The 12257-nt window shown below is 43.9% G+C and overlaps 1 protein-coding gene and 1 long non-coding RNA gene across 4 annotated transcripts in view; both read left to right on the top strand.

Annotated features, from left to right (window-relative positions):
• Window positions 1-896, top strand: part of LOC115351102 — a 14502-nt gene extending 13606 nt beyond the window's left edge. The window contains exon 3 of the long non-coding RNA XR_003926699.1: window positions 740-896. This is a non-coding gene — a long non-coding RNA (uncharacterized LOC115351102). The remainder of the gene's footprint in view (window positions 1-739) is intronic.
• A 1117-nt stretch (window positions 897-2013) lies between these two features.
• Window positions 2014-12257, top strand: part of LOC115351101 (CD2 associated protein) — an 84573-nt gene continuing 74329 nt past the window's right edge. For all 3 annotated transcript variants that reach the window (XR_003926698.2, XM_030037469.2, XM_030037470.2), the window contains exon 1: window positions 2014-2240. Coding sequence is in view for 2 of the 3 variants with exons in the window: in XM_030037469.2 (XP_029893329.1) it covers window positions 2237-2240 (4 nt within the window). In the remaining variant the exon portion in view is untranslated. The remainder of the gene's footprint in view (window positions 2241-12257) is intronic.

The raw sequence follows: 12257 nt of genomic DNA on the forward strand, positions 1-12257 counted from the left end.
CTTTGAACCAGCCCTGGCCACAGTTATCAAGACTAAAAATAAAACAGAGACAATTTCAGAAAGCCAGCATCTTGCTAGTCCACAGCATAAGAACCGAGAACCAGTGCTTTGCTCTCCAGCATGTTCTAGACTGAAGAGGAGGGCAAAGGTAGCTTTATGTCCGCACGGGTATTCATTCAGGGACAATCCAAAGGTAGTAATGAAGCTTAAATAAACTGGAATGAGTTTTTGCCCTAGTTCAGACCAGCTTCCTGAAAGAAGGCTACATGGAGCTCCTTCAACTCTCTGTAAAGGCATACACTATGAATATTTTATTTCTTACTTCTCGTTCATCCATACTTAGCCTTGTGGCAGGGTTTAAAAAGGTAAAAATTGCTACATTAGATCAAATTTATAATTCCTCTCATCCTTTATCCTTTTTTTAGCATGTAGCTCTTCAGAGGAAGTGGAAAAAAACTACAGAGAAGACAGATGAGGATAATTCATCCTCATGGAAGTTATTTTCTGAATTTTTGTTGGGAGTGACATCTAAGGATGATGTTTCCTTTCTGTCCCAAATCTCCTATTGGAGATTGGGGTTAATCTCCTCATAACTATTGTAAATCTGGGGGTGTGGGGAGATTGTATTTTTATAAAAAAATCAGTTCTCTTTTTAAGGGGTGTATCACGGGACTGCATATCAGCACGAAACGCTATACCTGCTTCAAGGAAATTCTGACTATCACTTGTATGTTTCCAGTTCTGGTGTCGGAAGAAATGGAAGCACAGTCTGCCTCAAAGTACAGTGAAGGAGATAAAATATCATACTACAATATGGTATATGCTTGTTTACACGCTCAGACTTGACATTTTGTCTTCAGTCCCCCTTATCTGACTCATTTTCTGTTTATATGCCATGAGAAAGATGCTAAGCAAAAGCTGACTCCTGGAAATACTTGACATTCTTTTTAGGCTAATTTTGTCCCGAGCTTGGCTGAAATGGCTCATTTTGAACCACTCATAAAAGGATGTCTGCAGCAGGGAGGACAGAATATTTTCATTTCAGAGAGCCCTGCTGTGTTATATTCCCTGATTTTCATCAAAACCAGACCGTGTTTACTTGTCCTTTTGGCCTCAGGGTCACTGTTTTATCTTTAAATTGGTTTAGTTCTAAGTAGTCGTTTTCACTCATTCCCGAGTTTCCCACAAAAACCTAAACAGTGGCAGCCTGATATAGCTTTGAAGATTTTCCTCCTTTCTCAAGTACATCTTAAGTAAAAAACAAACAAAAAAAAAGCAGCAAAAAATACCCGTGCCCTATAAACTCTCCAAAAGCAATGCACCAGCCCACGAACACACACGAGGTCAGCAGCCTCGAAGGCCGCGGCAACATGCCCGCTTTTCCTCCCCAGGCCTCCCTGCGTGCACCCCCGGCCACCTTCCTTGAGCCAGGAGGAACGGCCGGGCCCCTGCAGCCAGAACCGGCCCCGAATCTCACTTTTCTGCCCAAAAGGGGCTTCCCGGAACCATCCCAGGGCGGGCGCTTTTGGGCAAAGGGCTGGAGCCGGGAGAGGAGGTGGGGAAGCGCCTGGATGCCTGAGGCAGCTCCAGGGCCTCCCTCGCAGGGCCGGGGTTTTGCTGAGGGGCTGCAGAGCCGTGAGGCGGCTCCTGCCCGCGGGGGAGCTGCGGGTGCGCGGGCCGAGGGCAAGGGGAAGGAAGGGAAGGGGCCATCGCCCCTCTGAGGCGGGGGGTGCCTCCTCAGGAGAAGTGACGGCGGGGCGGGCGGCAAACCCGGGCAGAAAAACCGAACCGGGGCAGGGAGAAGCGGGGCGGCAGCGGGGCAGCCCGCTCCCGCCGCCGCCTGAGGAGAGCCGCCGCTGGGCGGGAACGGAGGCGGGGAAGCGGCGGTGACGTCATCCCGCCTGGCAACGGCGGCACGGCGTGGGGGGGGGGGGGAGAGGCGGCCCTCGGCTCTCGCGGGATTTGGCGACCCCCGCCGCGGGCGGGGCGGGGCTGGGGCGGGGCGGGGGCGGTGCCGCCGGTGCCGGAGCTCGCCTGAGGCGAGGCGGTGAGCGGCGGGACGGGACGGGTCGGGTCGGGTCTGCGGCCGCCTTTCCCCCTGCCCCGGGCCGCCGGCGGCTCGGAGCAGCCCCTCTCACGCCCGTAACGGCACGGATGGAGCCGCCGTGCCCGGCTTGAGCGCGTCGGCGGGACCCGGAGCCGCTCCGCCGAGCCCGGGCGGGCGGGCGGGCGCAGCATGGGTAAGCGCGGCGGGGAAGGGCTGCCGCGGCGGGCAGGCGGCGAGGCTGGTCCCCTCTTCCCGCCCGCCCCCCCCCGGGGCCGCCGCCCCCCTTTGTCTGAGGGGGGAGGGCGCGGAGCCGGGGTGCCCGGGAAGCGCCGCCGCTTCGGGGCAGCCCCCGAAGTCCCCTGGGGAAGGAGCGTTGCCGGTGCCCGCTGCCTCCGCGGAAGGCGAGGGGGGGAGGCCCGGGCCCGGCGGGCGGGAGCTGGCGGCGGCAGGTGCCCGCAGGTGCGTGGGTAAACGCTGCCGCCTCCTCCTCCTCCTTCTCCTCCTCCTCGGCGGGACGAGGAGCGGCGGCGGGGCTGGGAGAGGCCGGGGCCGCTCCCTCCTGCCCGGCCTGGCCCGGGGCGGGAGAAGGCGGGGGTTAGCGCCGGGGGTTACGTGGTTTTTTCGATGGGGAGAGCGAGGTTTACAGCCGTGTAGCGAACGCTGGCCCGGTGCTGGTTGGAAGGAGCTTGGTTGGAGTGGCTTGGTGAAGGGTGGAAGTTTTTCTGATTAAGTCGAGCGGTTTCGCCTGTTTTTTTTTTTTTTAGCCAGCTTCAGTTTGAGCTGCGCCTTCAGCCGTTTCTCCAGCAAGGTGTTGGCTTAAAAAAAAGCAAGCGTACAACAAAGTATTCCTATTTTCATAATGTGCTAGTTCAGGCTTACGATTAATTGAAACACTCGGTTGTACCGGCTCTAATTTTTAATGTAAGAGCGTCTGCACAGGGAAGTATGAAAGAGTGACTCGAACACCTCTTCGGAGCCCTCTTTCCTTATGCAGAGTTCCCCCACTGGGGTCCATGAAGGTCCACTGACCATTTTGTCTGCGTTATCTCCACTCGTATTGCATCCCTTGCTCTGCCATCCTGTATAACATCAGCTGCTTAATGTACTTCTGGAGGGTGTGCGCAGAGCGCGCGTGGCGTGTTGTGTGAAGAGGCGTCTGTGTGCTTACGCTGCAGTGTGCAAACATGCTGCATTTGAGCACGATTTAAGCTTTTAAAGTGGAAGGATACCTGAGTTTTGGATAGCTTTGCTTCTTCCCCCTTGTGCATAAAAAGAAGGGAAGAAGTGCATGGTGTGCTGATGAAACGTGCACTTGGTGAAGTGATACGTGCTCCTCCTGGCTTGTGTTCCTCCTGATTATAAAGACGTGCTTTCGATGTTTTCATCTTGGTGAAAATCGTCTTATGTGGTCAAAGCACACTTAAAATGAAGTCTGAGAATATAAAGTGAAGTTGTTGGTTTAGGTTCTGATACAAACCAAACTCTAAAGAATTCACTTTTTGATGCTTCTTCTGATTGTTCAGAATAGGTAAGAATTGCTGTTTCTTTCTGGGCTGTGTTGCCTTACTTGCAAGTGAGAATTGTCTGTCCAGGTCATTGCAGTGACCTGTGATGCTATTTCCGAAAGCGTAAAGGTTTAGCGTGCTAATTAAACATTCTGAACTCAGACTGCATAATGCTGAAATGTGAAATACCTGAGGATTTACATATGGTAGGTCTGGGTTATTAAAATTTTTAGTATACAGTTAGGAATACTGTATAAGACTGCTAATAAAAGACCAGGTCCAGTTTAGGACTAATGATTACTATATGACATTGTTTTATGTATTTTTTTTTTTTCCTCACCTCTCCTTTTCTTAAGTGTGGCTTCTTTCTCTGCCTCTTCTGATTACAGTAGTGAGCATGTTATTACTGCTGCAGAGGTGACTGAATTGAGCGGGTGCATACACTCTGTGTCAAGTATTGTTATTGCATGGGTTGGTATAACCATAACGATTTGTGTGCTTGTGCGGTTATAGAACTGTTTCTGCCAGAATGCTGGCAAACCTCTATAAATGATTGCAGAATGATCCCAGAGCCTTTTAAATAGATTTTCTATGAAGGTGTCATCCTTTATTCAGATTTTCAAGTGTTACTCTCTTGTGACCAAAAGTAGGGAGGAATGTACAGTAAAACATCTCAAAAAATAATAGTGGAAAAAAAACTACCTGTAATTGCACTGTACTCACTTTATTTAGTGATGGCCTCACGTTTACCTTGAGAAGTGATTAGTTGATTGTTTTATTACTGATGTCATGGTAGAGCTGGCTCTTGATAAGAGATTGTTTGTCTTTTCTGTCAGTTTATGGAAGAGGTTTTTATGTGTAAGAGGTGGTGTAGAGGGGACCGTTGAGGTATCTGACAAACTCAAGGGTTTCTGAGATGTATGGAGAAGAACGAGGCAGTATGACTGGAGGAACCAAAAGGAGAAGGGCAGAAATACAAAATGCCTTAGAACAGGTTCTTTTATGTTCTTGTAGTAGCTGGAAACTAATGTTGCAAGAGCATGTGTCATTCAGGCGCTTGAAAGATGGGGAGGAGTTATCAGAGGTGACAAACACTAGTTACTAGTAATGCCCAGTTACACGCTTAAGGTCTGTCATTTTAATTTTTTGCCTTCTGTACTAGATTAATCATGTGGATTCAATATATGGCTCTACAAATAGATAGAGAAATAGATTAATTAAAGGAAAAAATGTATTCAGATGTTCTGGGGAAAAAAAACTTTATTTGATTGAATTATCTTTTTCCTGTCTTGGCTTGATATCTACTTAAAGGGAGGTAGAGTTCCATGTCTTGATGCATTGTAACATCTGTCTGGTTTACTTCTGTGGCTCAATAAAAGATAATTTTCCTAATGATAGTTAAGAAATGGTTTGACTATACAACTTGTATGTTAACAGGAAGGTTGAGCTACATTTGCAGTGTCCCAACTTAGTTGTGAAGCCATACAAAAATTAGAGTGAAATATTCTGGCAACAGCTGAGAAATTGCCACAGTGGCACACTGAAATCTACTGGCCCTCTGTCAGTATCTTCTTAGCTATATGCATTTTTCACCACCCCCCCTTTTTTTTTATTTCCAAGAGTTTGTGCAAACTTTGATTTGTGGTTCCCGTGAGGTAGTACATTTGAATTTGCTGCGTTTCTTGTTTAGAAAGTTTTGTAACTTTGGAATACTTTAAGAAGCCAGACACACTTCTTTGTTGCTAGCGGAATGAATATAAATATATGTAAATATATTTGGTCTACAGAAGCTATTTAGTAAGTTCATCGAACATTAAACTTGTGTGAAGCCTTTTGCTTTCTTCACCTTCGTGTTGGCAACAGAAAAAAAAATCCAGAAGGTTTTTGTACTTTTAACATACTGTCACAGGGACAGTGACAGATTGTTTCAGTATTCACTAGTAATAGTACAAGAACCAATTAAAACATTACTTCAAGGTTTGTTCTCTGATAAAAAAACAACCAACCAAACAAAAAAACCCAACCCAAACAAAAAACCAACCCAACACCCCCACCCTCACCCCCTCCCTGCCAAAAATCCACTCCAAACACCCCCAAACAATGGGATAGGATAGATGGAGAGTCCTTCCCCTAGTATTTTTACCAAGAAATATGTGATGTACAGTTGAACTTTATTCACAATAAACTACTGAAGAATAAAGTGACTTAAGTACAAATTATTGCAACCCTTCTGTACTAGGGTACTTGACAAGCCTAATGTTCGCAGGCCAACTGTATTTGTAGTAGCAATGTTGAGCAAAGTGCTTTCTTATTATCATTTTCTTTATTGTAGACAAAACTATAAGGGAAGATGGTGGAAGGTTGACCTCTGGAAGAGAGGTGCCTAAGCTACTGGGAAACCAACTTACAATAACTGAGAAGAGTTCATGGATACTGGGTTTGGGTCAAGGTAGAGGAGAAATACCATCAAAAGGTGCTAGAGATTCTGTCTGCTTGGCTCTTGCCCTTTTGTTTTTCCAAGAATGTAAGAGAGCTGCTGTGCTGAGAGTCCTGTCTGTGGGGCAGGTAGGGGGGAAAAGGATATGGAAAGCAGGTCCATCATGGAAAGTTCTTTTTTTTTTTTTTTTTTTTTTTTTTTTTTAATAAAAACCCATGGTCTGGCAGTTAGTAATTTACAGACTTGCTCAAAGGTGTTTGTAGTTTCACCAGACCTTTTTTATAGATGGGGATGGACCATCAGGGACTTGTACAAAGGAGGACAAAGAGGAACGTGGCTCTTGCCCTCCACAACTACCTGTGGCAGTGAGAGTCCCTGTTTAGCATGAATGGGCATGTGTGGGGAAAATACGTCCTTTCAGTGTGAGGTATTTTCGCTAAAGCTGCTGCTTGTTCTGCCTGACTCCTTTGTATTTTTTGAGAAATGGTGGATGATTGTTTGGTGGCTTCAGACTGAGAAGTCTCTCTACATCTCCTTTCCTCGTGTGCCAGCCGTTCTGGGTGCTGGTCCCCTTTACTGGATGGTTATTTTAATTTTGATAGCACTTTCATCTTGTTGTGGAGAGTTGTTCAGGACTGCGCATGTGTTATTCAAGACTTAACTCCATGCAGGGGTGTAATTATATTTCCTGTCTTGGTTTCTTTTGTTTTCCTAACAGTTCTTAGAGTTTTTGTTTCAGCTAGGTAGGGTCTTCCCTTTGAAGTCTCTTCACCTTCACTGGCCTTCTTCACTCTGTTGTCCACCTGTGTTAGGGCTTTTTTGTCCCTTAGTGGGCTTTTGTTGCATAAACAGAGGAAACACATGGTTGGGCACACTGCACTGTCTGGGGCTAAGCAAGGCGGCTGCCTGGTCTGCCCCGTTCTGGCTGTCATAGCTCTGCTCTTCCCATCCATTTTGCTTCCTTGGAGATGCTGTCCCATATGACTGCTGGTCCGGTATTTCCCTAACCCGTTTTCATAAAAATGATTTGTTAGAAAAGAGCAGCAATGAAAGTGCTTAAAGTTACTTGGGTCATCTTGACAGAAGTGGGTAAGTCAACCAGGTGAAATTTGTTGCTAGTGGGTCTGGGGCGTAGCAATTTCTAGCAGCTAGTCCAACCTGTGATTATGTCCTGGGCGCTTAAAACATGTCTCTGGTCCACTACAGGGGTTTAGCCCTTTTCTTCTGTTCCTTGTAAAGTGGTGTGTTTGGTTTTTTTGTTTGTTTGTTTGTTTGTTTTTTAACTGCCTTCCTGTATTTTCTAATGTAGTCAACTTTTTTTTCCCCGACACTCTTCCTTTGCATGAACATTGCTTTTATCTTCTACTCTGAATTGTGAATTTGCTACTGATCTAAAATGTGCCCCACTCCCTGTGAAGGGGGATGCCCGTGCCTTTGTGTCCTTTATCTTCTTGGACGTGCAGTGATGAGAAATCGTTTTACGTAACTTTGTCGCTGTGATGGTACGAGCCTAACCCTGCTTGTGCATCACCCTTGGCTGTCCTGTCGCAGTGGTTGTTAGCAGGACTGAAGTATACTGAAACTGCCTGTTCAGTTGCCTGTTTTCTAGAGTGATCCCTTGCTATGTTAAATAAAAGTGTACCAAAGATTTAACTTTGATGCTAGCCTTGCTTTGAGCAGGATCTTTGCCTAGATGGCCTCTGTAGGTTCCTCTCACCCTAAATTATTCTGTGTTTCTTAGCGTAAACTTCAATTCATTTGAATAATGTGACGCCAGCACAGCTATTTACTTTCTCTGACTAATGCCAATAAGTATTTTTGGGTGGGATTATGTCTTTATTGCTGTAGCCATATGCAGAATTGCCTGCCTTTATGTAAAATCAATATGAAATGTTGCCTTTTCAGAAATCTTGAATGAAGAAAATGAAGCATTGTAGATATTTTTGAATAGTGTATCTGCATTTCCTGAAAAATTTAAGACCTGTCACTGCCAGAGTCCTAAATCAGACTAAAAGAGAAGTCACAGTATGTGTCTGTCTGCCAAATGAGTTAAATCTTTCCACTTTTGGGGTGATGTACACTGGAGAGAATATAATATGAGGTCATTTAGAATATTAAGTTAACTTTTCTTAAAGGAATATATATTGCCTATAACATGCTCAAGGTATTAGGCAGGATTGCTTTCAGTGGAATAAATTAGAATCTAATATTTTGAGTTACTGAAAAAAATGAACCATTTTCCTTTAATTTCAGCCATTTGGAGAGTGCTGACTTGTGATGTTACAGGGAAGGGTTGCAGCTGGAGCTCTCCACTGAACTCTGGAGAAGGAATCGGGGATCTGTCTGCTTGTGTGCCTTAGTGCTAAAGAGCTTTCTGATAGTAAACTTTGAGTTTAAATTTGACCTGACTGTTAGATAAACTCAAAATGAATTTTATCACCTTTATTGCTTCAACCACATAAAGTATTATTCTAAATTATTTAAATGGCTTAAGCTCAGCTGTTTTCTTAACAGTACCTAAATTGCCATGAACATGATACTTTTTGATAGTAGAGGAATATGTAAATGGTTTTGGAATTAAGCAGTACTAGGTAATCTTTTTTTTTTTTTTTTTTTTTTTTTTTCCTCCAGCAGCAGCCAAGTCTCAGCTGCTGTGACTAGATTTTTGTGGACTGGAATTATTAATGATTTTTATTTTATTTTTAAAGAAGGCAGTTCTGCCCAAGTTCCTGGAAACTTGCCTGACTTATCATTTAAAGAAGACTCTTAAGTCATCAGTTTTTACCTCTTGGATAAAATTACTAAGTGGTCAGTCTTAGTTGAATGTTTTTGACTGTATATGTAGCTTGATCTTTTTAGGCTTGCGCTGAAATAAAGTCTCACCTTTCCTTCACTTAACGTCTGGCTGGTGAGTATTGTCCTCTTCCCTTGCTTGTACAAGCTGAATCTTCTGAAACTTCCCTGTCTTCCTAGATTAGCTTTCAGCCAGGCTGGCTCTCCAGAAACTGAGACTGAGCTCATGGTTGCAAAAAGAGTGAATGGAAGCAGGAGGAGCATGAGGATGCTACTTAACGTGGTGTCAGCCGCAGCACAGTTACAGCAGTTGTCAAAGTTGTGCCTGTTGGAAATTACTGTCTTCCAGTTTTAATTCTTCAGTTCCGTTGTGGATTTATTGGAGACATACCAGTTTACCTTAATTCCGCTTAGTGTGTTTTTTTTGGTTTTTTTTTTTTTTTTTTTTTCTTCTTCCCCCAAGCTGCATTGTTTCTTCATTTTTGGGGAAAAATAAAAAAGCATAACAGTAAGCAAACTTCTCAGAATGGTTCAAGTTGTTTCCACTCAATGCATCTTTGGGACTGGGGGGAGAAAAGTCTCCATGTTTGCTGCTTGAAGAAATGAAACTGCTAGTTTCATGAAGTTTGCACTCTCTAGTGAAGGAGAATCACATCACTTAACTCTGAGCTTGTATCTTGAGTTATGAGAGGATTTGTTTTAAGGCTACTTTGCATGTAATCTCTCTTCTCCTGAAGTCATCCTGTGGGTGCGGTTTCACATTGTGCTTCAGCAGAGATAACTTTAGGCTGCTGCCAAAAAGGGCCAGAGCTTTGCAATGCCTCTTCTTGGCTTGCCAAGGCTGTAGCGGTTGTGAGTCCATGGTGTGAGCTGACAAGCTGGCTGGTGTGGAAGAAACTCTTGTGCCAGGTTTGCCATCATGTCAGCAAGCTGGATGGCCTTAGTCTGACTGCACAGTCATTAGCTCCTGTGCAGGAGAGTGGATGGGACTGTATTTCAGGAGCCAGGGAACAGAGTGTGTTTCCCCTTTTCCATTTTAGCCTGCAGTTACTTTGCACTAGATCCAAGCTGAAATTTCTTAAGTTTCTTCTGAGTGTCTATATTAATTGCTCTCCCTAAGCGTTCATGATCCAGCAAACTGATTATTTCACAGCTTGCTTGTTCCTGATCTTTAAAATGCTTTTTAAAACTCCTTGTCATCCTTCCCCATCCATTTTAAGCCAGCCAAGTGTCCTTTTTAAACTGTGCCTCTCACTTGCATTCTTTTTTTTGTTGGTTTAATAATACCTTTAAAGAGAAAATAGTTCCTAAACAGCTGGAACTTGTTATTGAGGTGCTTTTTGTATTTCTGTGGATTTTGGTTTTGGTTGTCCTCGGTAATGTGTATGTTTTAAGAAGACTGAGCACAGTATGTTAAAAAAAAAAAAAAAAAAGCCTCTGTCCTTCTATATCCAGTTTTTTCCACAGTGGGACTGGACTTTAATGTTCCCATCACTTTTATGGAGTTTGGCTTATTTAGTACTGTCATAAATCAGTAAATGCAAGATTAACTAGAATAAGCCTGCCTAAAACTTGAGGTAAATTATACTGCTGTTTGCATTCATTTTAACATCTGAATGTTTCTATTGGGGAAGTTATTAACTACTAGAACAAATTGCCAAGAGAAGTGCTAGAACCATCATTTTTTGATATGGTCAATCCCCTGGATGATGCCCATATCAGTGTGTTCTTTAATCTTCCCTTTTGGCAGATTTAGTGATCATGTGTCCATGGGATGATCTAGTTCAAGACACTGGCCAGAGTTGAATCCAACTGGAGGAGAACCAGCTGGCTGATTTGGCAGCAAACTAAAGCGACACACCCTGGAGCAGCACAACTGTGAGACCAGCACAAGAGAAGAGGCAGTGGTATGGGAATAAGTAGGGAGAGAGTGTGCAGGGTCACTCCTTCATCCTAAGATTGTTGGAATCGTTGTACCAAACTCTATGCTCTGTAAATGACTAAAGAATCCGTTCCTGAAAAGCAGAGCCAATCTGATTGGTTTCCTAAGTGGTTTTTAGTACAAGACTTGACAAATTTAGCTAAATTTGCAAGCTGCCTGGGAGTGTCGGTGGAGTTTCAGATGACTATCTGAAGAGGAAGCCATGGGCTGTTTGTCTGAAACCTTAGTGTCCCAAACAACACTTCTTTTTGTGTTTATCTGAGTTAGTACTCTTCTGACGCCAGGTAAAATGAGAAGCTGTTCTGAAATGGGGGCAGTGGTAGAGCTGAGGGGAGTAAGTCCTTTGTAGACATGAGGACAAGAGCAAGTATGTTAATCCCATACTATCATGGGTATGATAGATAAGGAGACAGCAGATCTTTCAGAGAAGTGCAAACAGCAGAATATCGTCCTTTTATTAAGCATAAATTATTATAAATTGTGCTTTTTGGCTCTTGAAAATCAAATACGGTGCTTTGTTTGCCTGACTCAAACTATGTGTGCTACTGCAAGTATACCTTGTCCTTCAGCACAGGGAAGGAGAGTTTGTCTGTGAAGTGGAAGATCATAGTAAAAAACATTACATTAACGTTTTCACATTATGAGAAGCCTAAGTATAACAGGATCTGCTTTTACTGCATACCAGTATCTGTGTAAGGCTGTGGTGCAGGGAAGCAGAGAAATTGGAAACTGTCTTGGATGAAACCCTTTGCAGCTTGAGGAGAGCTTGAAGGCATTTCTTGTAGCTGTATGTGCTATAGGGTTGTATGTGAATTAACAGTGTGGTTTTTCTCAAGTAAAAACACAATTGAAAGTGCATAAAATTGCCTCTTAATTTTCACCTGTTCATCATCTTACTAGATGCTTATTTGTGGGAAGAGGGTTTGCTCTTTCAATCTTAATGCTTCATCCTTACTGAGAGAGAATCATAAAATATATATATATGGATTATAATATAAATGGCCTCTAATGTGTAGGTAGTAGAAGAAAACCTGCCCTGGTAGATAACTAGTAACATGAAGCCTCAGGCTTGATGAATAGCAGATGAAATAAAGCTGTTTATGAAATATGAGATGTGCTGTCAGTAGAATAAGAGAGAGCCTGCTGTCTCCATGCAGCAAGAAGGCCATGCTGATTTCCTATGTAGACAGAGTTGCTGGATCTTGCTGTATGCTGCTGTATCATGCTTTTGTAGTTCTGAGCAGTGATTGAACTGGTAAACCCTGACCTGAAAAGCTGAGGTTATATTGCTGATTTTTTTTCCTCTTGATTTTACTCTTTATTTTTGTGTGTTGTGTCACCAGGGTTGTGCCTGGTAGTTGTGAAATATGTGAGGACAGTCAAAATTATTTCCTTTGAGTTTCTGAAATCCAAACTGCTACCTCAAGTTAATGTGTTGAGAATGGTGGAAGTGAGGGTTAGCTTTTTGTGAACTTGTGTTCAGGTGCTTTGTCTCCTGACCGCAAGGACTGGTATACGTTGCCCCAGACAGCT

The sequence above is a fragment of the Aquila chrysaetos genome, chromosome 15 (genome assembly GCF_900496995.4).
Source record: "Aquila chrysaetos chrysaetos chromosome 15, bAquChr1.4, whole genome shotgun sequence".
Classification (NCBI taxonomy): domain Eukaryota; kingdom Metazoa; phylum Chordata; class Aves; order Accipitriformes; family Accipitridae; genus Aquila; species Aquila chrysaetos.